Source organism: Monomorium pharaonis, chromosome 5 (assembly GCF_013373865.1).
Source record: "Monomorium pharaonis isolate MP-MQ-018 chromosome 5, ASM1337386v2, whole genome shotgun sequence".
In the NCBI taxonomy this organism is placed as follows: Eukaryota; Metazoa; Arthropoda; class Insecta; order Hymenoptera; family Formicidae; genus Monomorium; species Monomorium pharaonis.
This window is the reverse complement of record NC_050471.1, coordinates 29122370-29149528: the sequence shown is the minus strand read 5'-3', so window position 1 is coordinate 29149528 and position 27159 is coordinate 29122370. Positions and strand designations below refer to the sequence as shown.

The following is a 27159-nucleotide window of genomic DNA, read 5'->3' as shown; positions in this document are numbered from 1 at the left end:
AAAAGAAGATAACATCTTAACCAAATTTTAAGCTCCAGTCTTTACGTTCATATCTTCTACATCTACTTTGAGTTCTTATTTGGAAAGGATAACATTATTTCGTTTAGAAGATAGAAGGAAGAAAGAAGGAAAACAAAAGAAACAATCGATTATCACATGTCACGCATTTATTGATATAATAAAATAAATGGCGATAATAACGATTATTTTAATCTTCTTCCTCTTCTGGTGCAGCGCCACCACTTCCCTTTCTCAGATTCTTCCTCTTGACGCGACCAGGTCTGCCACCGCCGAAGGGCGATTTGAGCGAAAAGTCGATGTGCTTCTGCGAGTCTAATCGGACAATGAACGACGGGATGTTCACCACCTGTTTGCGAACGCTGCAACGAAAAATCGCCACTGATTATTCGATCTCCTCGATCGGACTCGTACCGTAGCCGTTTGATCATAATTTTTTTGTTACAAAATGTAAAGAACTCTACCGAAAAACTCTATCCCCCTCTTTCTCTCGATGAGAAAAAATGAAGAATCTCGCCAGGCTCAACAGGCGTTAAGTGCCGATGAACGGCACCTAAGTGGCCTGTGCGAATAAAATTTTCGTTAAGTTAACAATTGAATTCTTGACTTAACCAGGTCGGGTTAATCAGGTTCCATCGTCTTGGTACCTGAGCAACAGAATTCGTTCATCATCTTGTCTTGTGACATCGCGCCAAATATTAAAATGCATTTTAATGAAAAATTTCTATCGGTTTTACCAAAAAATCAGAGTTTGATTATTCGCATTCTAAAATATTTTTTCAATACTACAAAAATGCTATTACTTTTTTTTCATATTTAAAAAATTATTATAAATAACATCTTAATAAAGTAATTGTTAAAATATATTAAATTAATTTTTATAATATTAAATATTTTCAGAGAATATTTTAAATATTAAGCAATTATGACCAAATTTAATAAATAAAAGCACATTTATTAGTACATAAATGTTTAATTTGTTGCCTGGTCTGAAACCGAAAAAGGAATTTTGTAATCCTTAACCAGTGATTAATCCAGGCTTTTAATCTTGCCTTAAAGATTAGAAATGTGCCGTAAGAAATTCAGCCACTTCTTGCCCATTTTTTAAGGCGTTTCTTCAAACGTCAAAATTGATAAATGTTAGAGTTGAATTTTTTTTCCAACAACTTTTTTCTGAAATACATAAATTATCTTCTTTCCTATTGTAGACATCGTTATTATTTACCGAATGTGCCGTTGGCGAATGAGTACGCGGGCATGATGGATGGACTTGGCCAGACCCAGTTTGAACACCTGGGTCTGCAGGCGTCGTTCCAAAAAGTCCTCGATCTTTAGACCCAACACGTAATCGAGCTTCATATGGGCTTCGTTCAACACACCAATCCTTACCAAACGACGCAGCAGAGCGTTTCCTAAAAGCAATGCATTTTTGTACATTACAGAATTTTGCATTTGCACGTATAATGAAGTCTCTGAACGTTTACTCTTAAATCCATCAGAAATTTTCGCATTGTCTCTTCATGAGCACTCAGACAAGAGGTGTCAAGCGTTACTTCATCACATTTTTTATCATTTTAATAACGTATGCATCTTTTTAATCAATAAAATTTAAATAACTACACATTTTTTAAAATAATTAAAGTAATCATTCAAACAATAGTTCAATCTGATTAGGACATTCATATATAATTGCAGGTTTGTAAAATTTACATGCGTAACGAGCAAAGACCAACCTTCGAAGAGACGCTTTGGATCCTTCTCTTCCAACGTGAGCAACTCACGAGCGGCCTTGCGGATTTTGGCCAAGGTATACTTGACCCTCCACACCTCGCGCTTATTACGGAGACCATATTCTCCGATGATGCGCAACTCCTGGTCGAGACGAGCTTTCTCGTACGGCCTTCTGGGCGTGACATAGGTCTTCGAGAAGACCGAAGGGATCCTTCCGTTAACCATGCCGAGGGTTCACCTGAACATAAAACTCATTGTTATATTTATAAATTACGTAGATCTACGTCTACGTAGAAAGAGAGATAACTTTTGGATGTAATAATTCCGCAAACAGAGAACGAAGCGTCTGCCACGTGTTCGCGATTCGACAAAGAACGAGCACATGGTTATAAAAGTGTCCCGAAATTGAAACTACACTTTAGTATAAATAAAAATTAACTTCGCTGAAATTATCTGGTTCGAGTAAATTATTCGTGACATGAATAACGCGATTATTCTACGGAAATCGTTACTTACCTACAGCAGCGCGAGAAAAAACCAGCTCTCACCACGACGAACGCGACAAAAATGGCCGAATATGTCCGAATACCGAATAACCGGATACTGTTTTGTTAAATGGCGCTGCTTCCGCATACTACACTAGTCATTCACATGATTGAAAATGAGTTGATGTATTTTTATTTTTGATGCCTTGCAGGCAGGTCAATTGAGCCCCATTAATATTGTTGTAAACAAAAGTCATACGATTATTATAGGTGATTTTTTGCGATCGTTTGGTACATGTATCAAACCAGAGAGGAACCTGAGAGCGGTCATCGCGTCGTTTTAGGTGTTTTCATCCATCAGCGCCTCTATGTGCACAGAATGTGCACATTGAACTATCTAGTCAAATATCTATGAATCCCGTAGGTAATGTGCATTTTTGGGGGTCTCTTCTATGCTATGTCCACGTTTATTTGGTTCTGTTTTATGCTATATCCGGCGGTACTCGGCGCTAGTCGGCGCCACTCGGCGTTGCTAGGCGACCGACTTGTTGACTCGCCGCGCCTGCGCCGCTGCCGCCATGTTGCTCCGTTGCTCCGTGCTCCAGTCCAGTCACGTACGCCACTCCAGCGCCGGTCGGACGCTCTGTCGACTCCGTGCGTGTCTCGCGTATTCAGAATTCATTGTGCGTATTTTTCCAAATGTAACGGTCGCGCCAAGTGAAATTCTCGCGCGCGGATTACGCTTTACTCGTGTGTAATATCCGTAATATCGGGATTGCCGAATAAAGTATCGGGCGATCATTATTAATGTGCGGTTCGAGAATAGCAGGATGATGTCAGCAGAAAGCGGCATCCATGGAGCGATTCGATATTCTGGAAAAGGAATGTAGCAGTAGCATCAGCATGCAGGCCAGGAGCAGCGACAGCAATCGGTGAGTGAATTTTTATCAAATCAATTAATTGAATTTATATCATGTATATGTGGTATTGCACATTTATAGAAGACGATTATGCACATTTGCATACATGCAAAACAGATTTAAAATATGAATGCATATAATTGTAAAATTTACGGGTATAGCATAAAACAGAACCAAATAAACGTGGACATAGCATAGAAGAGACCCAAAAAGTCATGCACATTATCTATGGGATTCATAGATATTTGACTACATAGTTCAATGTGCACATTTTGTACACATAGAGGTGCTGATGAATGAAAACACCTAAAACGACGCGATGACCGCTCTCAGGTTCCTCTCTGATCAAACGATCGCCAAAAATTGCTTATAATAATGCATATATATTCTTCCTTAAAATTGTATTATTTGACTTTCTTGCATCCATCTAAAACAATCATTATTTTGGCTGTGTTTCAAAATTGTTGTCAGTACTGAAAATCTATTATAGTGTACGTAACAGAAACTATAAATTTTCAGTACTGACAGCAATTTTGAAACACAGCCTTTGTTTGTGATTGAAAAACTGTAATAATCGTACGACTTATTTACGCCAGTATGAGCGGATCGGAAAATTTACAGTTTAGCTTCCATAAATTATTTTCCTCCTGTCAATGCTTAAAAAAATCGACTTGGTCTATCCATACTAACTCACCGTTGATAATAATTAATTTATCTATACTAACGCTATGCAAAAATTGAAAACATTTAAATTGACAATTAACTTATTTTTCGAATTTTTCCAGTGTCTTAAATTGAAAGACATCAGTTACAAATATATAGTGATTAATATTAAATGAAAATCTGAAAAAAAAACATGCAAGTACTTTTAATATACTCAAAATAAATGCAATTTAATATTATCCAGTATTACATTTTTATAAAAGTAAACGAAATAATCCAGATAATCATGACGTAGCATTTTTACTTCTTAAGGTGCGAATTCATGCAACGAGAAATCGCTGGCGACTTGGGAGAAGTGGGAGAAAAGTGACGCCAGCGACAAATATCCGTCGCTTTTCTCCCAAAAATAATTATATAATCTTTAAAAATATTTTTTGAAAATAAATTTGTAAAATATATTTATAAATATTTATGATAATATTTTGTGCTATCTGGGAAGAGCCGTCAAGAAGCGATTGCAACTGCTGTAATGTTGGAGTTGCAAAGAATGCAAAAGAAGCGAGATTACAAAAAGAAGCAGTGTTCACGATTATTCATATTGCTCCTTTTTCTCCTTTCCCGCGTGTATATCCGAATATTGCTCCTTGAAAGGCGCGATGTGGCGACTTGTCGATGCTGTTCAGACAGGACGAACTTCCGACGATTTGTCGCTACTACACAGTATCTACGTAGAGGGGGGAAAGTCGCCAGCGATTTCTCGCTGCATAAATTCGCATTCGCACTTTTACGTAGATGAGACCCGAAAGTTTTTCTGACGTGTTCTGGGTTTGACGTACCAAAGCCACATTTCTGACTGCACTAGTTCTGACGTACTAGGAATACGAGGATCAGGATGAACGCGAAGCATCTAAGTACCGGTAAGAAATTATTTACATAGCGTAAATCGTGCAACACGCAATTAACAGGTTTCATGAGAAACGAATGAATGAATATGCCTTCTTTCAGGTTCGGTACCACTGCCCCTCGTACCCGGCAAAATACGCTTGTACAGCATGCGCTTCTGCCCGTACGCACAGAGAATACACCTCGTACTGGATGCTAAGCGAATTCCGTAAGCATGATTTGTTGCACGATGAACCATTGGCTTAATTTATTCGTCAGTTTTTTATTTGGAGTTGCAAATTTCTTTAGCATACTTTAAAACTATATATTTAATTTTTTTTTATATATTTCCTAAAAGTTATTATTTCTAAGTAATTTAGTACATAATTCTGTATGTACAAAATTTTTTTATATTTATTGACATATAGTAGGTATACAAAAGATCTCTTTCTAAAATATAATATATGTATATATTTTTTAAATTAATGTATACGGGTGTTAATAAACCTTTGCATAATATTTATACCATCGTGTTGCCCACGAAAATTGAAGACAAAAAGCTCTCCAAATTTTTTTGATTCCATGCGTACAGTTCTTATAATTATTGTCGGAAAATAGTGAAATATTGCCAATGTACGCACGGCTATAACGGAAACACGAGCGCGGTACGAAACAAGACGATCGTCGTCGCTCGCCGCGGGGCGAGGAAAGCGCAAACAAAATTCATTGCTATTCGTAACGTTGTTCGTAGTGATAAGCGATGGAGACTAAGGATGGTCGACGATAGCTCATAACTAAAATTTTTCACATAAATTTTTAAACTGTACTACATAAATTGCGAAGCTAAAAAAATTAAAAGTTGATTGAAAACATTAAGAGAATCATTTCATAGTATTTTTATTGATATACTTGAATTTTAAATCAATGAAAGAGAATAATTAGTTGGAAATCCACTACAGTTTATGCTCTTTCGTAATTTTGCAAGCTTATCAGAACTGTATGTAAAATTAATATATTTTGTTATTATCCTTATACTAGCAGGTCACTTTACAAATATTTATTAATTAATTTCAATCTTTTTATATTTAAAAAAATTACTATTAAATCCTATTTTATATAATTTATTAAAATTATATTTATTATACTATAAAAAAATGTGACTCATTTTCAACCTTAAATATTCTACATTTTGATTTGAATTATTATTATATTTAATATCTTAATATTTATTCTACTACTTTCGGAAGATGCGCCATAGTATTTTCAATGAACTACAGTTTTAAATTAATAAAACCGAATAATTCATTAAAAGTCTGCCGCTTCCAATTTTTTCTCGCAATTTTGCAACTTTATTGATTAAATATGTAAGGTTAATATTTTTGGCCACATATTTTATACTTGTAGACCATTTAACAACAAAGAATATGTCATATTAATTTCATTAATATACTTGAATTTTAAAGAAATAAAAGCGAATAAGTCATGAACAATTAATTGTTTCCTATTCGTTTTGAAAATTTTGCACGTTGGAATAAAGTCTACAAATTGTGAAGTCCGCTGTTCGTGAAAACGTCTACTTACATTTTATAAATAAACAAAATATATTAATTTTACATACAGTTCTGATAAGCTTGCAAAATTATGAAAGAGCATAAGCTGTAGTGGATTTCCAACGAATTATTCTCTTTCATTGATTTAAAATTCGAGTATATCAATGAAAATACTAATGAAATGATTCTCTTAATGTTTTTAATCAACTTTTAATTTTTTAGCTTCCCAATTTATGTGTAGTACAGTTTAAAAATTTATGTGAAAAATTTTAGTTATGAGCTATCGTCGACCATCCTTAGTTCCCATCGCTTATCGCTACGAATAACATTGCGAATAACAATGAATTTTATTTGCGCTGTTCTCGCCTCGCGGCGAGCGATAACGATCGTCTTGTTTCCCACCGCGCTCGTGTTTCCGTTATAGCCGTGCGTATATTGGCAATATTTCACTATTTTCCGACAATAATTATAAGAACTGTACGCATGGAATCGAAAAAATTTAAAGAGCTTTTCGTCTTGGATTTTCGTGGGCAACACGATGGTATAAATATTATGCAAAGGTTTATTAACACCCTGTATACATTAATTTAACAAAGCATGGAAAAAAAGATCTGTTTCTATAAAAACAATTTTCTAATTGCGTAACAGTCCTTAATAATTTTGTATGTTTTATATGTTTCTATCTATATACTAATTCTTTCCTTTCTATAAAAACAATTTTCTAATTGCGTAACAGTCCTTAATAATTTTGTATGTTTTATATGTTTCTATCTATATACTAATTCTTTCCTTGCTGATTATTTCACTTTTAGATACGACATTGTGAATGTGAATCTAACGCACAAGCCAGATTGGTTGATAGAAAAGAGCCCCTTGAATAAAGTTCCTTGTATCGAATTGGAGAATGGAGAAACGCTGTATGAAAGCCTAATTATCGCTGATTATCTGGACGACGCATATCCGCAGAACAAGCTGTATCCAAGTAATCCTTTAGCAAAAGCTAAAGATAAATTATGGATCGATAGATCTAATACAGTAGCATCGAATATGTATAAGGTATTTGTTACTCTGATTTTAACTTTGAAATATTTACATGCATATCCTCGTCTAATTCTCAAGTATGCTAATTACCATATGATTATTTAATGATTATTATACTTGGCTTTCAGACACTTTATTCAGAAATAGCATTGCAGCAGGATGCAACATTCAATGAGATGTTAACTGGCTTAGAATTCTTTGATCGAGAATTGACGAGGAGAGAAACTCCCTTTTTTGGAGGCAGCAAACCTGGTATGTTGGACCTTATGATATGGCCATGTTATGAAAGAGTAGATATCATAAGGATTATAAAGGGAGAGCAGTTTGTCATACCTCGGGATCGTTTTTTGCGACTGGTAATAATATTATATATCATTGGAAGCAGGCATGTTCATCAATTGTCATAAATATTTTTACATAATGTAGCTTGAATGGAGAGTTGCCATGAAAGAGGATCCTGCGGTGAGCGGCAGTTTTTTGGATACCGAAGTACATGCCAAGTATATGCGCAGTCGTCTAGCAGGGACACCTCAATATGATTTAATAGTCAATAGCTAAAGCTAATCCAAATTTATGCATTTATGGTTCATTCCATCTTAAAATATTTTGAGCTCAGGCAATACGCTTACTTCGTATGTTGCTATTTTCTGCATAGTAAAGTACTACCTATAATTTTACATACTTATATGTTATAATTCTATATACTATATACTTAAATTTATGTAATATACTACTTTATGTAATATCTAAAACAGATACTAACTGGTTTATAAAACAGGCGTTTTTATTGATTGTTACATTGGTTAACACATGAAAATAAAAATTTCTTTTGCATAAAAAAATGCGTTTCTACTATATATCATTATTGCAGATATATACCTGATTATACACATAGGACATTTTAAACACTATGTGAATTCTTACATATATTTGACAATTTCACAAAAGTGATAAAACAATATTGAAATAATTATTACAGAACTTAAATCTATTAAACCAAGTTCGATGGTAAAAACTAAAAGTTCTTGTGTAGTCTATTCAAATTCAAATATGTGGAAGAAAACAAATTTCAAATCGTTAAAATTAATGCAAGATTTAGTGAGCTTCTTAAAATCGTTTAATAAGAAATGTAAGCCAAAATAAATTTTAATAAAGATGAAAAATTTTAAACATGTAACGAACGTTCGAATAAATTAAAAAATTAAAAGTAAAGATAACAGGTTTACAAAATTCAAAGTTGTGAAATAAAAGTAGGCTGATGAGTCTATGCATTCTAAACAATAATTACAAACAATATCAAACAAACGTTTCGATCCTGATCTCTATTTGTTTTGCGTTATTTATAATTATTGTTTAGTGCGATAATTAAAAAAATATTACTTTACAAAACACATTTTTGATTGTTACGTTAATATGTGAAAAAATATTTTTGCAAATAGGTGTTAAAGTCGCCAGCGATTTCTCGCTGCATGAATTCGCACTTTTACATACAATCAGTTTTGACAGGCATTTTAAGAAAAAAAAATCGGAATGTTTCGTCGGTATGACAGATTTCCTAACCTGAACACTCGCGTAAACTTTAACTGATGTGTTAATTATTATCTTGCTTTCGGGGAGGGAGGCAGAACGACACCTTTTCTCCCTTTGAACCTTTCTTTTTACGCAAAATGCAACTGATAATCGAGTGTACTTTTATCTAAATTCCAAGTTAGACGAGATGAACGTTTACCACGGGGCCAATTAAAGAGAAAGGAAGAAGAGTCGCGAGTTGATTGTGGATTGTGGAATCGTAATGGCTATTCGCTAACAGCTCACTTGCAGCCGTTAGCTGTTTGCTGCTGCTGTCGATTAATGCGCTAACGCGATGCACAATCGCGTGCGTACGTGATTGATTGCCCCGATCGTGACGACGCTGTCGCCGCCGACGACAACGACGACGACGACGACTACGAAGACGCCGACGAGGACGAGGAGGAAAAGGAGGAGGAGGAGGAGGAGAACAAAGGTGCCGCGAAGGCACGCGCGAAACAGCTGATTGGCGGAGTCCAGGTCGCAGGCCGTCTCCAGTCTCGCGGAGTAGCGGGTCAACGCGAGTCATGGCGGGTTTCGTGCTCCGGGTGAAGACCAAATCGGGTCAGAAGGTCGTCTACGGTCTCGCGGCTCACGACAAGGTGTCGCAGCTGAAGGCGAAGCTCGCCGAGATCACCGGGGTACCAGCCGCCGCCCTCCAGATCCTCGCTGGCTTTCCGCCGAAACCCGTCGATCTGGACGCGGCGGACGTCACGATCGAGCGCGCCGGCATCATCTCCGGGGACACCCTCATCGTCGAGGAGAAACAGGTCTGTTTCGTTGGTCTCTTCCTTCGAGAGCGTAGGAAATAGCGTAAAAAAGAGCATATGGCACACCCCAATTTTTCTATTTCTCAAGTGTCTAAAGCGAACCCTAGACGTTCAATGATATTATACAACGTCCCTCTAAATAATGCAAAATAAACTCAATACAGCCACTAGATCGATAATATCATGCAATATTTAAATATTGATCACATCTAGGGTTCACTTAAGCGAATAAACATACAGAATATTATATAATTCATGGTCAATCATGACAGTGTGTCATTCATCAAATTCTTTTCAAGATACAGATATATGGGATGAGAGCACATTGAGGATCTATACGCGAGGATATTTTGATTATACAATAACAGCTATGAAAGTTAAAATTTATTCGAAATTTAATTTAAATATCGAAATTAAAAATCTGCATGCTATTTAGGTTTTTCCTTTTTTTCTTCCTAATCAATAACAAAAAATTTTGGCTCTGAGCTGCAAAGATCAAAGTGATGAATAATTTGACTTACAATGACTAACATAAATGACCATATTTTGGTGCAGTTTTAAGTAAACAGCTCTCATAAACAAATAAACAAATCTAAATAAATTTTTGAATGAATATTTTAAATTTGTTATGTTATTTTCTCATCAAATTTACAAATAAGTAATACAAAACATAATTTTACATAAGAATAAAAAACAAAAACTTGACACATACATCTGTAAAGATAAATTGGAGTTCTTATCTGTTTTATTTATTTCTGCTTTTATATGAAAACTTCTACATTGTAACAAATAATTTAATTTTTGTCACATTAAAATTATAATTTTATTTATTTAGTTTGTTTGCAGTTAATTTAATGTTGAAAGCTAAGAATCTTTTATATGAATATTATGTGTGCACACACACAGATTGTGTTCAATAGCCACGAGCAGAGAGTGGACAATCTCGGACGATCGCATATCGTCGACCAAGAGAACTTTGCCAACACACCAGGTGTCCTTATGAGGAAGGTTGTACCTGCGGATAATTCCTGTCTCTTCACCAGCGTAGGTTACGTCCTGAATGGTATGTGGGCTAAAATTATTAAGTAGCTTGCTATGCTGCACTGTTTAAGAACGTTTTTAAATTCAAAGATACACATAAATATTAATAGAATGTAATTTTTATAATTTTAGAAACAAATATCACGCTTTTATATGATCATACATTTTAAATATATGAGCATTTAAAAATATCAGGACTAAATTAAAATTTCATACATTTGCCAATGGTGTAAGAAAAAAAGAAAACGTTAAATTTAAAAGAACTAAAAATTATTTTATTTCCTTTTTAGGAAAAGTGGACACTAGCTGTGCCAGTTTTATGAGGGAGATTATAGCAAATGCAGTAGCGGCAGACCCGAACGAATACTCCGAAGCATTTCTAGGCAGACCCAATGCTGAGTATTGCGAGTGGATTCTCAAGCCTGACGCCTGGGGTGGCGCCATTGAACTGTCGATCCTGTCCAAATTTTATGGTTTGGAAATAGCAGTGATCGACAGTATCAACGCGATCATCAACAGGTTTGGCGAGGATCAGCATTACGCTCAAAGGGTTTTTCTCATATTCGACGGAATTCATTATGATCCTCTCTACATGGAGCCGCTCGATGTAAATTTGTTATGTTAATATTTAAAAATTTTATCATATTTTAATTTCTGCTAATTTTTAGACTATGTCAAAAAAAATCAAGTAGCTCTTTTCTTAGACTCTTTATCTAAGAGATTTTTTAGCACAATTGCTGTGTTTTTCACAACTTTGACTTTAACGCATTCTCTTTGTTATCAGGGGGGCAGTATTCAAACAATCTTTTCCACTGAGGACGAGAGAGTGCTGCTGGAGGCTGCCCAACTCGCGAAAGAAGCACGATCGAGTCGTCAGTTTACGGACGTGCAAAGGTTTACCTTGATATGCATCGACTGCAAAATCACATTAAATGGACAAGCGGCGGCGCAGCAACACGCCAAGGACACCGGCCATAAGAATTTCGGCGAAGTTGTAGCGTAGCCTTGTATCAACAACCCATATAATCTAACTTTTCGGTGACTATCCTTGACTCTAAACAGTATAGGGTAATTTTTGAATAATTGTTTTCTTCGGTTGGAACTTTCCGGGGATTTCAGTTTATTATTTTTTATATATTTTTTTAATTTCAAACATTTATTATTTATTATAAATTGTTTGTGCTAAAGAATTCAAATGACGACAAATTCTTTGTTTCTGTACCGAGAAAAGTACAGGAGCATGTGTGTGATATTTTTATAAATTATATTTACAAATTATATTATTGCATAATTATTGTGCAAATTGTAAATAACATTGTTTAGATAAATATTATACAATATTTTAAATAAGAAATTATTTTTTATTAATATTTTTGATTTATTGATTAGTACATTGTTACGACTGTACTAGATCAAATTTGCAATTTCTAAAAATATGTCATACTGTTTAGAACTGAAGGATTGGCATTTTGCAGTTAAAAAGAAAAGAGAGTTAATACCTTTTAAATACATTAATATAGATTTTTCGGATGAATTAAAATTAGAAATATATATCGAATACTGCCGACACGAATCAGCACTGGATGTTCGCGTAAGTGCAATAATTTATTGTTAAAAATTGCAGTCTCCAACTCAATGCGAACTACGCGCCAACAAGTTCGTTAGTCTTCAAACACAATTTCTAGCCACTGGAATACGTAATACTACAATTAATGTCTTTTTCTACTTAAGCGAGACGCTTGCAAATAGTACTATTACTATTAATGAGAATTCGTTTGCAATTAAAAATTGTTAATGCACATAATACATAAGTTACTGACTTTGATTAAACATCGTTCGTTGATATTTGTGATCCCAGATCGCTCGTCCCCAATGGACGTGCATTCGACAATTTTCCTGGCTCATCACATTTTATTGGAAAAACGAATATCTGTAATTGTCAACTTTTCGACAGGAGTTTGCGATTTAGTGTAATATATAGAAGTCTGTGATCTAATTAATGAAATTCATGAGAGTCAAGATAATGAACATCATTCAAAGACGCTCTTAAATTAAGAATGATCATTAATGTCGCTCAAAAGTAATTTTTAGATAACGATTTTAAACTCATTAGATAGAGATTGAGATTATGGTGTTGCCGTTCATTTACAATATATGGAGTAAGCGTGGCGTGAGAAATAAAAATAAAAGTTTCAAATTGTAAGAAAAACGTTCAAATTATTTTTCTCACATTCAACTGCGATCGAAAGAAATCATTTTTTATTTCTTATCTTTATTCTTTCCTTTTCCGCCAAACTTTACTCCACGTGTTGTAGACGACGCTTGAAATTGGACCAATTAAAATTCGACCAATCAAAGCAAATTTCACTAAGAGCTGAGTTGGACAATTTTTCATTTCCCTGGGACTCGCTAGCGACATCTGTTGTTCCTAACAAAAAAAAACAAAGTTGTACGACCGTGGCGCTCCAAGAGGAGGAGGAGGGAAGCGTAATCGGTTTTCCCTCGAAGGTTATCTCCAAGATCCGTGCTCGTCGAAACGAAACCGCTTGACAATCAGTCCGTTAGCAGCCGTGGTAATTGTTGGTTGGTCGGTCGGTCGGTCGATCAGTCGCTCGTTTCATACGTGTCATCGTGGGAATTTATTAGCTCATCACACACGTACGTACGCGCGCGAGCGCGCGCGTACGCCTATCGCAGCAGACGCGAGTCAGCAGAGCTTCCTCCTCCGTTTATACCCCGAGTCGCCGCACGCGAGTGCCGCCCATCACCAGGGTATGTCGTCGCGGAGCCGTGCAATACGGTGAGGATGTTGCCGCCGCTGGCCGACCGAGATCATTCGCCGACAACCAGATGAAGATGGAAGATGACGCTGACCTCAGGGAACAGTTGTTTCACAACACCGTGCGCGAGAACATAGTGAGTAACAGACACCCCGTCGCAAATCCCGGAGGCGGGTGAAAACACGCTTCCCCGGGGTGCGTACGTGGATATTTTACGGCTCGTTCCCGGCAAATAGAATCCGGACAATCGCGCGAAAATTCACGCCTGAAATTGATGCGTGACTCGTCGTCAAATTGAATCGAGCTCGCTCGCGTATTAAATTGCTCAATCACGAAAACGTGCCTTATCACGCGCGGTCGTTATCGCGGAAAGCCCGTCGGGAACCGACACCGATGCTCTCCCCTTGTCGACGTGGACAGTCGAACGACGGCTTGTTTTGTTTGTTTATCTTAACGGGACACGGGCGGCCGTTCGTCCCCGATTGTCGGTGCGAGATTTAAACCACGAAAGCTCTGCGTGAGTTTACGAGCACGTGAGAGGCCTCCCCTCCCCCAAATCAATTTTTTTTTAATGATAAAATGTCAAGCCCCCTTTTTTTCTTTTTTAAAAATAATACATGTATCTCTCTCTAAAATCTCTCGAAGGAAAAAAACAATGTGTTGTATCTCCTCGGAATATTTTAATATTACTTTCGTATATTATTATATACAAAACATACATATATGGCACATGATTGGCAATGCAAAAAGTATGATATCCCCCCTCCTTTCTGTGTCACGTCCTCCGTTTATCTCTCTCTCTCTCTTTCTCCGCAGAAGTTTTATAAATAAAATGCTAGAGTGGCGATCACTTTGTTTACGGACGCTTATTAATTCTCCCTCATTTATATCATTGGTTTCGACCACACCAATTCGATCAGCTGGCTTGGAGCGTGCGAATCTCCCCCCCACTTGTGAAATTTACACAACTGCAGGGGAGGAGAATTTGAGTTTGAATTCACGGCGAGGTTTGCGGAGTGGCAGATGACGATTCTGAAACTGGAACGCACTTGGCATAGTTCGAATCAGAGCCATTACGTGGATCTCTGATTTCCCCTTCCCGTCCTCCTCCCCCCCCCCCCTCCTCTCCTCGCCCGATAAACTTGAAAACTAGCGGGAACACCGCGCGAACGGAGGAATTTTAATCGAATGACGTCTCTCTCGCGCCGCGCGGCGCCAAGTACGTTCACCCTGTGTCGAATACGTTCACCCTGTGTCTCGTAAATTGCTGTCGCACATGACACACGCGTGCGGAGGAAGCGAGCCGGATCGTCGCCCGGCGAGCGGAGCACGTCGTCATTTTGCGACGACGCGACGCGACGCGACGCCGAGAAACCGGTCGCCGGCGCCGGGAATCCCCGTGCAAATATCGAAGAAACCGCGAGAGATGCGGACGGGAAAACAATCCTTCGTTCTTAAAATATCGCACATTCCTGACTCAATTCTGAGGCGATTTTTTTTTCTCCTCCAAGATTTTAGTCTCCTCCGAAGTTCAGTCTCGGGATTATTAAAGGAAATGGTTGTATCAGATTGCACAGAGTAGTTTTTAAGAAGGAAAAGTCTCGAAAGTATTAAGTCAGAAATGTGATGTTTATATTTTAATCACCCGATGTATGTGTTCGTCGACTTTTACCTCGCTGGAAAGTATCGTGAAAGCATGTCCCACTTCCTTTTTACATCATTGAATGATTGTAAGCGAACATGCTTCGTTTCCGCGTTTTAGTCCGGTCCGCCCCGGAAGCATCAGTCGCGTCTGAAAGAAGGAAGATAAGGATTATGAAATTCATAAGGCGATAAGGCCGCGCGATATTCAGATTCGCCGAAAAATACATGTATATTTAAGATGATTTTATATCAATATTATTTTTCTTACATAAATATTTTTCACTATCTCTATATTAAAATTTAACAGTAACATTACTTTGTCAATTAAAAAGTTACATTTAATGACTCGATTCAAATTCGAACAAAGAAATGAGATTCAATTTGATTCGATATACGAAACAAAAAAACCCCCTCGATTCGCACGTCTCTGTTACAGACACAAAATATTAGCTCAAGAAACACGGTGGTACATTGTTCTCGTAGACGAGATCGGTTTTGTCTCGCTTTCATCCGTCCTATTCTCGGCAAGAGTTCGTTGCCAGCAACGGTATCCGAAAATGTCGCTGCTCATCGCGTAATTATACGCGCTCCGCTATTGCACTTCCCCGGGCGAATTAATATCGTTGATATTCATTATGTACGTAATAACTAAAACGACGACGATGGCGACGAGCCCATCTGTACGTACGTGCTAAAGTAAACGTATATGTATAGGATGTATTGGCGGCGTGGCGGTTGAATAAGTAAACGAAGACTACGTGAGGCGGTATATATCGATCGGGAAGGATTAATAAATGAAACCGAAACGCACCACGGACGATCCGCGTGGTTGGTCATTGTCGTGCAATCCGATCCGTCACTTATGCGCGCCTCTTTATCGCGCAGTGATGCCTGGAAAACCTTGGAGCTCTCTTTGTTACGTCACTGGAAGATATACATATCATTTATTATTAAAAGATTACTTTTATAATCTTTAATTGATGCTAAGTTCATGGATTAAAGAAAGTTGTTTATCGTCATACAGTTCAACGTAAAAACATATGACGTAACAACATTAGAAAGTTAATGTCTATTCAGGATTTAATATCGCTAATATTTATTTGCAGTTGATTAATAATCCTGAGAAATTTGTATTTGCCGATCGGTATTTACAGCGCGTCAGACAAAAGACAAACAAAAGGCAGTTTAGAGTTTAAGTTGCAATAATATGTACGGCTTCGTTTACCGATGCACCTTCCTACTTTCTGATGTTGGAGGTATTCTGCTAATCACCGTGAATGGCCATGAATACGTGCTCAGCGTGGTTTACGTAATGCGCAACGGTGTCATTCGATGATTACATTTAAATCAGGCTTTCTGGTATTTGAAAAAATTCTGCAGTTTATTCTTTTCACCTGCATAATTATTCCCCCTTTCGTGACTATCAGTTGTCGCCACTTAAGACACACCCTGTACAATAACTGTACAGCAATTTATGAACTCGCAACTGAAAAAAAATATCCCGCATTATTTAAATAGAATATAATGAATATAACTATTATTAATTTAATTATAGTGTATATATGTAATATATAATTAAATTTATAATATATGATTATATATTAATAATTAATTATCTAATAATAAATTATTTATTATATTATAATTAATATGTTATATAATATAAATTATATAATATAAATATTCATAAATATTTTATAGTTATAATTTATATATATATATATATATATATATATATATATATATACTGGATAATTTAAAGCCCATAGCCTACAAGAACCAAACAAATTTAAAAAGTTTAATTTTTAAGAAATAAAAAACTCATCTTTAAGGCCCGGTTCCACAACTCACGGTTAAATTAACTAGCCGATTATTCCATTGGAATTGACCAATCGTATTTGTCGTTAAGCAAAATTTACAAATACAATTGGTCAATTCCAATGGAATAATCGGCCAGTTAATTTAACCGTGAGTTGTGGAACCGGGCCTAAATCATTTATTGTATTAACTTGTTTTCTTTGAGGGGATATATATATTGGAGCCACAAAAAAAAAGTATTTTTCATGAATTTTTTTCAGAGCCAAGAAACAAACTATAAAAATGGGATTTTTTGCATAACACACCTTTTGTAGTTCTCATATAGAAATTTTATTACAATAATTTTGTTGAAAAATCTCACCGCTCCACTGTCAACCGTGCATCTTAAAGGAGAGTATATTTCCTTGTCGTTGTTGTATCTAATTTTTAAAATTCGATTTTTTTTTTCCAAAAATAACATTTTTTACCGAAAATCGGCACTCTAACTTTAAAGAACCGCCATTTTGTTCAAAATTCAAATTTTAAAAGTCGGATACAACAGGAAAATTTACTCTTCTTTAAGATGCCGTTTGGTTTTTGTATTGAGGTTGAACAGGGAAGAGAAATTGTCACCGCGGAATCATGCACGGCTACACGCCGGTAGAGGGGAGAGGGGGTTCAACAAAATCATTGTAATAAAATTTATATGGAAACTACAAGAGATGTACTTTATTATGTAAAAAGTCCCTTTTTTTTATAGTTTGTTTCTTGGCTCTGAAAGAAATTCATGAAAAATGCCTTCTTTTTTGTGGCTTCAAACATACATGCCTCTTTAAACATACAACAGATATAAAAACAACACTTTAATTAATAAGATCCATTAATTTGAGGATCCGTTTAAAAGAGAAAAATAAAAGGCCTCTGGACTTGTTTAGTTTTTGTAGGAAACTCTTCAAGTATATTATATATATATGTATATATATATATATATATATATATATATATATATATATATTACATGTACACTTACATATATTAACGTATTGTTATAAATTTTATAAAACATAATAAACGATATCCTTACAGATATACCTGCTGCTTTTCTTGCTACTATACATCTCGAGCTACGCGCTGATCGCGCGTTTTAGACGCCGGGATCGCGAGGACTACCTGTCGGTGGACGAGGATGAGGCCACCGTATACAGGATCAGCCTCTGGCTGTGCACGGGCGCCCTGGCGATTTCTGTCGGCGCGACCCTCTTACTTCCAGTGTCTATCGCCAGTAACGAGGTTCTCATCCTGTACCCGAACAGCTACTACGTCAAGTGGCTCAACAGCTCCCTTATTCAAGGTAATAAAATCTTGAATCTGGAAAAAAAAAATTTCAACATGAGTTACATGAAACAGATGCATATGTAGATAGAAAGATAGGGATGATAAGGAAATAAACTGATAGGGTCACTTTTTTTATTCTGTGATAATCGTCTAAGAACAATCACATCATGATTCGAGATAACATTACAATTATAACAAATTAAAATTGGGAGAGATAGAAGATTAAAGAATTAATTAAGATATTAAAGCATTAATAAAATACAGAAGGCAAAATGTAAATGAAAAACATATTGATCCATCTGCATAAATAACAAAATTATTAACAGGTAAAAATATATTAAATAAAGAATTAAAAAGAGTCTACCATGCTATATCTAATTGACCAAATAATTTGCGCAAATTTTTCGCATTTTTGTAAACCTCAGAATCCTGTTTTTTTCGTTCTTAGTACAGATATATTTTACTAAGAATACCGATTATACATATAATGAGAGATCAATAAATACATTTTTACGGTAAATAAATAAATAGTTACCTTAGATTCTCAATTTATATATGTAAATGTCGTAATAAAATTAATTTCCACAGGTCTATGGAACCATGTGTTCCTATTCTCAAACTTATCGCTGTTCGTGTTTTTGCCTTTCGCCTATCTCTTCACGGAGTCGGAGGGTTTCGAGGGCCATAAAAAGGTAAAACAAAATCCCGAGAGATTCTTAACAAGCCTTTCCGTGGCCCATTTTTACAATCATTATGATTTGTAGGGCGTGATGGCAAGGGTGTACGAGACGGTGACGGTTCTCTGTCTCTTGGGTACTCTCGTACTGGGAATGACCTATGTCCTGTCGGCCCTATTGGATTATCAAAACTCAAGTTTGCATACGTTGCTCAGTAAGTATACATATATACACAAGATTATATCTTGTATGTACGGTTTAGATGTGCCAAAGTGACTGGCACAACTAAACTAAACTAACAATATCAAATGAGGCCATCAGTTTAACACAATATACTTTACAGATTTATGGAGTTATTATTTGCCTTTTTTATACTCCTGCGTCTCATTCGTCGGGGTAGTAATGTTATTACGTAAGTATCACGTAGTTTCGCATAACTCGCTCCACTATTCGCTATCTACATGCAACAAACAAAAATCAATGTGTATTCTTTAAACGTAATATTGTTTCGAGAACTCACTTTAATTTTGTAAATTTTTCTGTCCTCAGTATGCACACCAGTGGGATTCGTACGACTGTTCGACGTGGTGGGGTCGTTTCTTGTTAAACCCCAATTTCTGAAGAATTTGGACGAGGAGTTCTTCGCGTACAGATTAGAGGAAGATTGTATTCGTAGGAGGTAAGCATCTTTCTTTCCCTTGTATTCTTATATACTTGAATATCGCAAATTATCGTTTAGCATTTTTCTTTATACATATAATTCAGATTGCAGCATGTAAAAGCTACAGGGAAATCATACGTATCGCCGGTGCCGATGTCACCGGCGGCGAGCTGCGGCTGGCCGACGCATGAAGACGACGAGCCGTTACTATGTATAAGTCCGAGTCTTCTGTGCCTAAGGAATGGCGCTCTGCAGAAGGGCCTTTCTCAACGATTGGACGATGTTCAAAAGCGGCGACAGTTGCTGGATCAACAGCGGAGGACCTGGTGGGTCCGGCGCACGCTACTTTACCCAGTGGCAATGTTGGCGCTGCTCATTCTGTCCACTGCCACAGCTCTATTAGCGGTGCAAAATACTATAGAATTGCTGATAGGCATCAAGGCGTTACCCTTGAGTACGAGGGTTCGTATATAGCTTCCTTCGTTTCTTCAAATTATATATATATATATAACTCACTTTATAGTTATAAACTTTACTCCAATTATTAATCTAAATTAGTTCACAATTTGGCATGCTGTAATTAAAGCCTTAATAAGTTTATTCCAACAAAAAACAAATTACAGATTTATCTGAAAAAATCTATTCTGTAGATAAATTATTTAACAATCTTATTTGAATTTTAATCGAATCAACTGATGACAATATCTTTCTTACCTTCCTATTCCTCTTCTTTTACATAGCGTAAATTTTTAATTTGCTTCGAAAAATTGTTAAGACATTGTTTTTTTATTTAACAGCAATTCACGCTCGGTATCAGTTCCCTGTCTAAGCTCGGGCCTGTTGGTGCAGCCATCGAGGTGGCGGTGATCCTTTATCTAGCCGTGACTAGCGCAATCGGCTTATATGCCTTACCAGGTGTGAGAATCGTCCAACCGAGATTTCGCTCCACACCGCTCACCCATCTCATCGCGAATTGCGCCCTTTTGCTCGTGCTAAGTTCAGCGTTACCATTATTATCACGAATATTAGGTGAGACGAAACGCCTGGATGTTTCTATTTATACACTTTCTTATAACGCCTGCATATTTGAATTTCAGCTATTTCATTCTATTATATTCTGAAATAATAGGAAATTGAAAGTAGACAGAATCTGCTTGTTTTCACTCATTTTTCAAACAGTACTATACTACATACTATACTATAAACAGTAGCTATATAATCTGCAGGATTTAAAAAAAGAATTTATATTTTTAATGAAGAATTCTTTAATCAGCTTGAAATCAAATATTTTTATTAACAAAAATATTAAAATATTTAATACATGATTATAGGTAATAAAATTACTATTTAGCATTTGAATTAATTCTGAAAAGATGAGCTTTATACAAATGTCACTTTAATATTGCTGTTAATTTATGCTGATTTGTGCTATGCTGTGCTCTTCTCAGGAATGACAAACTTTGATCTGCTGGGTGACTTCGGACGCATCGAGTGGCTTGGTAACTTTAAGCTCGTGCTCCTCTATAATCTGATTTTCGCGACAGCGGCGATCAGCTGCTTGACCACAAAGTTCACGGCGACCGTGCGTAAAGAAATCTATGCACGTCTGAGGAGCAGCCTACTCGGCATCTTCAGGACTCCCAGCGTCACCGCCGACGCGAAGAGATATTCATCGTCGTCAGGAATGTTTTCTATGAAGGAAGATTAGACTGATTTGTTATATTATTATATAATTAATATAAACAGAGAGAGAAAAGAGACGTCGGGACCTTGCGAAAGTTTGCCTGGTTTTTATGATTCTTGTATATCAAAATTACAAGGAGCTTTTCAAGTTTCTCGAAGACGTGAGAAATTTATATCGCACGACGCATAGTAGGAAAGCGGTTGCAGAGTTCGAATTTACGGATCTTTGGAGGTGCCAATCCTTCGATACTCTTCAACTCTTCGACTTAGTCTGGATTATTAAACTCTCATGTGCTCGAGTAGTCACGTTGAAGTTCTCTATATTTTCGTATTACAAAACTTTTTAATTCTTCTTTGAAAACTTTTAATTTTTTTATAATTTATGAAAATCTAAATTAAATATATGACAATATATTTAAACAAAGGTGTCTTGCTTCGTGCCTGAGAAATTGACTTTTCTAAGGATCTAAATATCGATTACGTTGAAATCACGACGACCTAAACGTAATCTCGAGATACCCTTTTCTAGTTTAAGATTCAGGCACTTTTAGTCGCGCGCATTTTAATTTTCGAAAATCGAAAATTGTCGCACTGAAGCCAACGAAACTTTCGTGAGAGCCTAAAAGTTTATCGCTTAGATGTGAGCGAACGCTAGTGATTATTTGTAATTAAGGCGCGAGGCCAGTTAAGGACATAGTCCGGTAAGGACAATACAAGGCGGTCGCATCCATAATACGTAGCGTTAAATATTTATTTATTAACCATCAACATATTTTTAAGAATACATACAGCAATTGAGTGAATATATGTATGTACTATCGTTATCGAGTGTTAATTTATAGCAGTTGTAAACAATCAATTCAAGGAGGATATGATTCGTTTTGCATAAAACGGCCCATAGATGCTCAATGTTATTGTTTAAAAAGCTATATTGACAATTATTGTGTACAATATATTATGTCGATCAAATTTGATATTGCGCAATATTATTAATCATCTGGACATGATATTGAGCGCTTGTACAATATGTTGTTTAATTTGTTGCCATTAAATCTTAATTTGCTCAATGATCAAACATTGATACTCATTTCCAGAGTAAACTTACATATAACTATCATTCCATAAATTAATATTATGACGATCTATTAAAATTAGTTAAAAATGAGTGTCAATCATTATAAATTGGCAATTGGAAATATATTGTACAAGAATACTCATACACATACGCACACAGTCCAATATTTGTTTATAAAACTGCACAATATGTTTCAAAGAATCTTTAGACCTGTTCTTTTTCGCTGCACTGCTGCACTGGTGTAATAAGTTAAAATGAAAAAAATATATATTTGTCTTACTCTAACCTGTTGCACCAGTACAGCAGTACAGCAAAAAAGAACAAACCATTTGACTGACACAATATATTGCACAAATCCCCAGTATAAGATGATCAATAATTATGCAATATCAAATATTGTACAATAAAATTGATTATCTAAAAACTTTATGTTGAATTTTAAAAAATTATACGATACTATTGTACAATATTATTCGTTAGAACATTGTACAATATTCTTTAGAATTCGACATTTTTTAGAATAATAATGAGTGTCTAAGGACCACTTAAGGATGTATCGGACTGAAGTTCAAAATGGTACAAAATGGCTAAAAATTTGTGAAATTGTTCTTTTAGTTTCCCTAATATACTGCAAAAAATTGAAAACACATCCACTAAACGGTTGCCGAGTTATAACTATTTTAATTTTCACTGATTTTACATGGTATCCTTTTCTATCTTATGGAAAAGAACGATCTTAACTGATGAAACAGCTAAAAAAATATAGAAGAAATAGTACCAGTGTTTTGAATTTTTTTGTATATCTAGTATATGAATAGATGAAAATATCTGCCAAGTTTCAATTGTCTTCATTACACCGTTTTAAAGAAATAAAATATAACTTGAGATAATTGTGCATTTTCACTGTCAAAAGTTTAAACTCATAAGTGAAAAAAATCGCAAATACATAAAAAAATACCTTTGTAAGAGTAAAAATAAGACTCCAACTATCGTTCAAGTTTCTTACATCTAGATTTACTATGCGTTAGGCATAGATATTTAAGTATTTCAAATTTCATGTACTTTTGTCTAAGATTGTATGTCCGATACACCCTTAAAATGTCAAGTGAACTTTTTCATCGGTATATCAGGCGAGAATCTATCCTCTGTGGAAAGCATCTTCGACAAATCTTCGCCTTCGAATGTCTTTATTTTATAATTTCCAGTCGTGATATATAGGAGAGTGGAAGGCAGTTTCAATTTAAATAAATTTTAATGACTGCACGAAATAAAAACCTAAGAAATATCTAACTAGATTGTAATACGAAAGCGTAAGGAACGACTCTCATGCGGAGTATGAAATATTCTTAGACTGGATGAGTCGCAATAAAATGAGATTTATAAGAGACTTATACATATTTTGATTGTATAAAGCATGTACATACACATTATAACAAATCGTATGATTTTTTTAGACATTTGCGATAAAATGATGAAAAAATCTAACGAAACTTTTATATGTAAGCAAAAAATTATAATGATATAAATTATGAAAAACATCTTTTTCATTTAAAATGTTACCCTGAGTCTCTTGTACAATATCACAGATAATGATTTCTTCTTTTTAACATCATAAAAAATATCATTTATCTATTAATCTATTTATATATTAATTAAAATTTTTGTCAAAATTAAGATGCTCCACCTATCTAAATCTACATCAAGTTTTAGTCACATTTATATACATATTTACATACTGTTCAATTGTAACTTTTAACAACTTTATGTTGTCTTTTCAGTTTAACTTGTATTATAGTAATATGCGATACAAAGAAATAATATAAAATATCCATAATCTTTTGTATTTACATCTTCAAAGTTGTACAAATTATCAACATTACTAAGTAACACATAATTCCTAGATACGCTCATAACTTAATACCAAGAATTCAATCACATGTCGCATAATAGCGTTACTCCGACGTATCGGTGATCTTTTTCAAACCGTACTTGCGTAATGTCCCAATAATGATACTCGCGCCGATGCCATGACGCACGACCGTAAAACAACCCGGCTTCGACACATCCACCACGGTGGAACCAACCCTACGTTGATCGATCTGCTTCTTCGAGTTCTTATGGCCGTAGAAGATTCCATCGAGCTCCGGCCACAGCGCACGGAACTCGTCCGGGTGCAGACTACTTGGCTCGTTGCTGACGTTGGCGCTGGTGAGCGCGAGTGGGCCGACAATCTGAGCGACGCTGCGCACGAACTTGTCGTTGGGTACGCGGATACCCACGGTGTCAAGGCCGGGGTTCAGGGCGTGGTTCAGGGCGCGCGTGCGCCGCAGGCATATCGTGTACGGCCCGGGAAGCAGACTTTCCAGCATGCCGGCCGGCACGTCGTCCAGGCAGCCCCACGTACCTACCTCATTGACATTGCTCAGGCAAATCGCCAGCGGCTTACCCTCGTCCCGCCGCTTGATCTCGTACAGCCGCTGAATAGCACACGAATTCGCACCCAGGCAGGCGAGACCGTAGACCGTGTCCGTCGGCACCGCGATTACCTTGCCCTGCCGCAGCAGCTCCGCCGCGATTGCGACGCTCCGGTCGCCGCCGCAAAAGAAGTGCTTCTCCTCTGGCATCTTCGCCTCGAGCATCTTTAGCTCTCCCTTGGCCTTATTCATTATGACTTTCATGGGACCCATGGAACTAGGGCTCATGATACATCGAATGCTCGCGGAATTCCAAAGCTGTAATGGAGAAGAAAAATATTAGATCTTATGTACATTTGTTTATTTGTTTGAAAATGTAAGTGTTAAAATATACAAATTTATTCTTGAGAGAAATTTAAAAAAGATCAGTATGATCGAATTAACATTCCTTAGTTAAATCAAGTTTGACATATAATGTAAAAATACATTTCTTATAAACTTAACTGTTGCTTAACAATGGCACAAATTCATTTTTGTTATTTATAAATCAAATTTTAACTTAAGCAGACATTTCAATAAGAACCTTTTTTTCTCACAAAATTTTTTAACTTTTTATGTATTACTGTAAAAAGCATAAGAAAATGTTCAAACAATTTCCTTATCAATAATCCCATTTTGCATGTCACAATTACATAAATCAACTTTATTCTTTTACTATTTAATATATTTGTTTTACAAGTTTAACCCACTGTCTGTATACTTATTTTCACTAACACAGTCTGTACATTGACACCTTTTTGTCCTGCCCTTTTTTTATGTTAAATACATGCAAAAAATCTAAAAAAATTCCTAATTACTTTTGAGTAACTACAATTTAAATTTTAATAGTTATTTTGATCATTTATTAAAAGGAAGTCAAGCTCCATCTATCAGTCTTGTGGTTATACAAGTGAAAAATTTTGCTTATTCCCTTTTGGGATCAGTATACAAATGGAGAGTTAATTTTATTTGTACAGAATTTCTGATAAAAAAATGAAAAATGAGAAAAAATAGTGTATTATAATACTTGTGCAACCATTTTTCTTTTAACAAATTAATTCTTTTATTTAAAAAAGTAAATAAATGTAATTAAATATAAAAGAAACAATGTGCATGTTATTATGGATCAAAATTTTATTAAGATTACAACAAGTTTTTTTTTCATTAAAAAGATACTTTCAACAATTATATAGCACACAATAAGTTCTCTTCTCAAATTTATTATAATTTGACACTTCCTGTATATTCATAAAATATTTAAGTTATCCATCTTTGACTTTGCTTTCTGTCTGATGCAATTCCATATATTTCATAGTAAGCCAATTCTTTTATTATATTCCTAATCTGAAATTTTTTTAAAACATTTTGCAAAAGTGGCAAATGAAAATGACTCGTTCCATTTTCCCTTTCCCAAATCAAATTTCTGCAATCATCAGGAATTAATTGCTCGGTTACCTTCTGCAAGTTTAATCGACCCGCCACTTGTAACTGCATGAGCAGCATGTGTAAAAGAGCGTCATAGGCTCATCGGCAGACCGTGTCTGCCTCTGTTCGAAGTAGGCACGTGGATGTGAGCACTTGGGGCAACGCTCCTCTGTCGCCTGCTGACCCAACAACGCGGACTTGGAATCGAGGATGTCGGCGAGCTTCTTGCCCATGAAATAGGTGCGCGATCTCAAGCCCTGAGACGCAAAGGGGAAATGTTAGATATTAAGTGTAGAAATTAGAATTAGAATTAGTTTTAGAATCAATTTCCTCAATGAGCATCAAGCAAACCGCACGATGAAAGAGTATTAAAAATTATAAATAGAAATTAAAGTTTGAAAATAAACTTTTTTAATAAACAGTATAAATATTTTTGCAATAAATAAATGTTCGTTACGGCACACATACATTTACGCCTTAGTCATGTTCGTTACGCGTGACATCATTGAGAAAATTAATTCTAAAATTCTAATTGCTAGCATTTGACGTTCTTCCATTGCGCACGGGGCCTTACCTCCTTGCTTATTTGATATATGTACGGACACGTGGGACACGCGAATCGATTCCGATCGGAGACAGGGCCCGGCGTGTCCACCCGGAACCTGAGAAGATTAGCGCAGAACGGACAGAATCGCAGTACCATTCTTCATTCCCAACCGTCACGCGTATTTCTATCGCCGAGATACCGTATCCCTTTTCTCTCTAGAGTAAAATAACAAACGTTCAAGTTCGTTTTCGTTGGTTAAAGTTCACATCCCCACGCCTCACGACCCTCCACACCGCAACCCAGTTCACTGACCGAGCAACTGCATGCAACTGAAGGTGAATTCACACCGAGCTGCAATTAGACGCTTCGAAACGATCCTTGATTGGTCAATTCGTAAAATTCTTCGTCTCAA

General features: G+C 36.0%; 5 protein-coding genes and 1 long non-coding RNA gene across 10 annotated transcripts; 3 read left to right on the top strand and 3 right to left on the bottom strand.

The window, feature by feature from the left end:
* Positions 1-149: 149 nt before the first annotated feature.
* On the bottom strand, positions 150-2412 carry LOC105828430 (40S ribosomal protein S9). Of its 2 annotated transcripts, XR_003625557.2 has the most exons (5): positions 2266-2412; positions 1752-1987; positions 1244-1430; positions 483-665; positions 248-380 (listed from the first exon to the last, which is right to left on the bottom strand). XR_003625557.2 is itself a non-coding variant. In XM_012666751.3 (4 exons), the coding sequence occupies exons 2-4, from the start codon at positions 1972-1974 to the stop codon at positions 209-211; spliced, it is 582 nt and encodes a 193-aa protein (XP_012522205.1). In that variant the 5' UTR covers positions 1975-1987; positions 2266-2412; the 3' UTR covers positions 150-208. The 2 variants fall into 2 exon arrangements, 1 of the variants encoding a protein (XP_012522205.1); XM_012666751.3 differs by lacking the exon at positions 483-665 and having other exon boundaries at positions 150-380.
* A 736-nt stretch (positions 2413-3148) lies between these two features.
* Positions 3149-8132, top strand: LOC118645530 (pyrimidodiazepine synthase-like). 3 transcript variants are annotated; one of them, XM_036286783.1, is made up of 6 exons: positions 3149-3166; positions 4610-4734; positions 4823-4928; positions 7062-7305; positions 7419-7646; positions 7717-8132. In XM_036286783.1, the coding sequence occupies exons 2-6, from the start codon at positions 4710-4712 to the stop codon at positions 7846-7848; spliced, it is 735 nt and encodes a 244-aa protein (XP_036142676.1). In that variant the 5' UTR covers positions 3149-3166; positions 4610-4709; the 3' UTR covers positions 7849-8132. The 3 variants fall into 3 exon arrangements, with proteins under 3 accessions (XP_036142676.1, XP_036142678.1, XP_036142677.1); XM_036286785.1 differs by lacking the exon at positions 3149-3166 and having other exon boundaries at positions 3355-4734; positions 7419-7542; positions 7717-7857; XM_036286784.1 differs by lacking the exons at positions 3149-3166; positions 4610-4734; positions 4823-4928 and adding an exon at positions 4794-4822.
* Positions 8133-8283: 151 nt separating this feature from the next.
* Positions 8284-12675, top strand: LOC105834564 (ubiquitin thioesterase OTU1). The gene is made up of 4 exons (XM_012677136.3): positions 8284-9629; positions 10536-10692; positions 10961-11277; positions 11455-12675. Exons 1-4 carry the CDS (start codon positions 9387-9389, stop codon positions 11671-11673), a joined length of 936 nt encoding a protein of 311 aa, XP_012532590.1. The 5' UTR covers positions 8284-9386; the 3' UTR covers positions 11674-12675.
* A 334-nt stretch (positions 12676-13009) lies between these two features.
* LOC105834563 (protein Lilipod) lies at positions 13010-22867 on the top strand. The gene is made up of 9 exons (XM_012677135.3): positions 13010-13586; positions 17978-18242; positions 18815-18918; positions 18991-19117; positions 19247-19315; positions 19453-19582; positions 19669-20026; positions 20362-20593; positions 21013-22867. Exons 1-9 carry the CDS (start codon positions 13521-13523, stop codon positions 21270-21272), a joined length of 1611 nt encoding a protein of 536 aa, XP_012532589.1. The 5' UTR covers positions 13010-13520; the 3' UTR covers positions 21273-22867.
* Positions 14043-16593, bottom strand: LOC118645531. The gene is made up of 2 exons (XR_004963239.1): positions 15565-16593; positions 14043-15242 (listed from the first exon to the last, which is right to left on the bottom strand). It is a non-coding gene; the product is annotated as an uncharacterized LOC118645531 (long non-coding RNA).
* LOC118645529 (yrdC domain-containing protein, mitochondrial-like) lies at positions 21128-27053 on the bottom strand. 2 transcript variants are annotated; one of them, XM_036286782.1, is made up of 4 exons: positions 26775-27053; positions 26231-26457; positions 24312-25054; positions 21128-21255 (listed from the first exon to the last, which is right to left on the bottom strand). In XM_036286782.1, exons 2-4 carry the CDS (start codon positions 26276-26278, stop codon positions 21243-21245), a joined length of 804 nt encoding a protein of 267 aa, XP_036142675.1. In that variant the 5' UTR covers positions 26279-26457; positions 26775-27053; the 3' UTR covers positions 21128-21242. The 2 variants fall into 2 exon arrangements, with proteins under 2 accessions (XP_036142675.1, XP_036142674.1); XM_036286781.1 differs by lacking the exon at positions 21128-21255 and having other exon boundaries at positions 24022-25054; positions 26775-27051.
* Between the last annotated feature and the right edge of the window lie 106 nt (positions 27054-27159).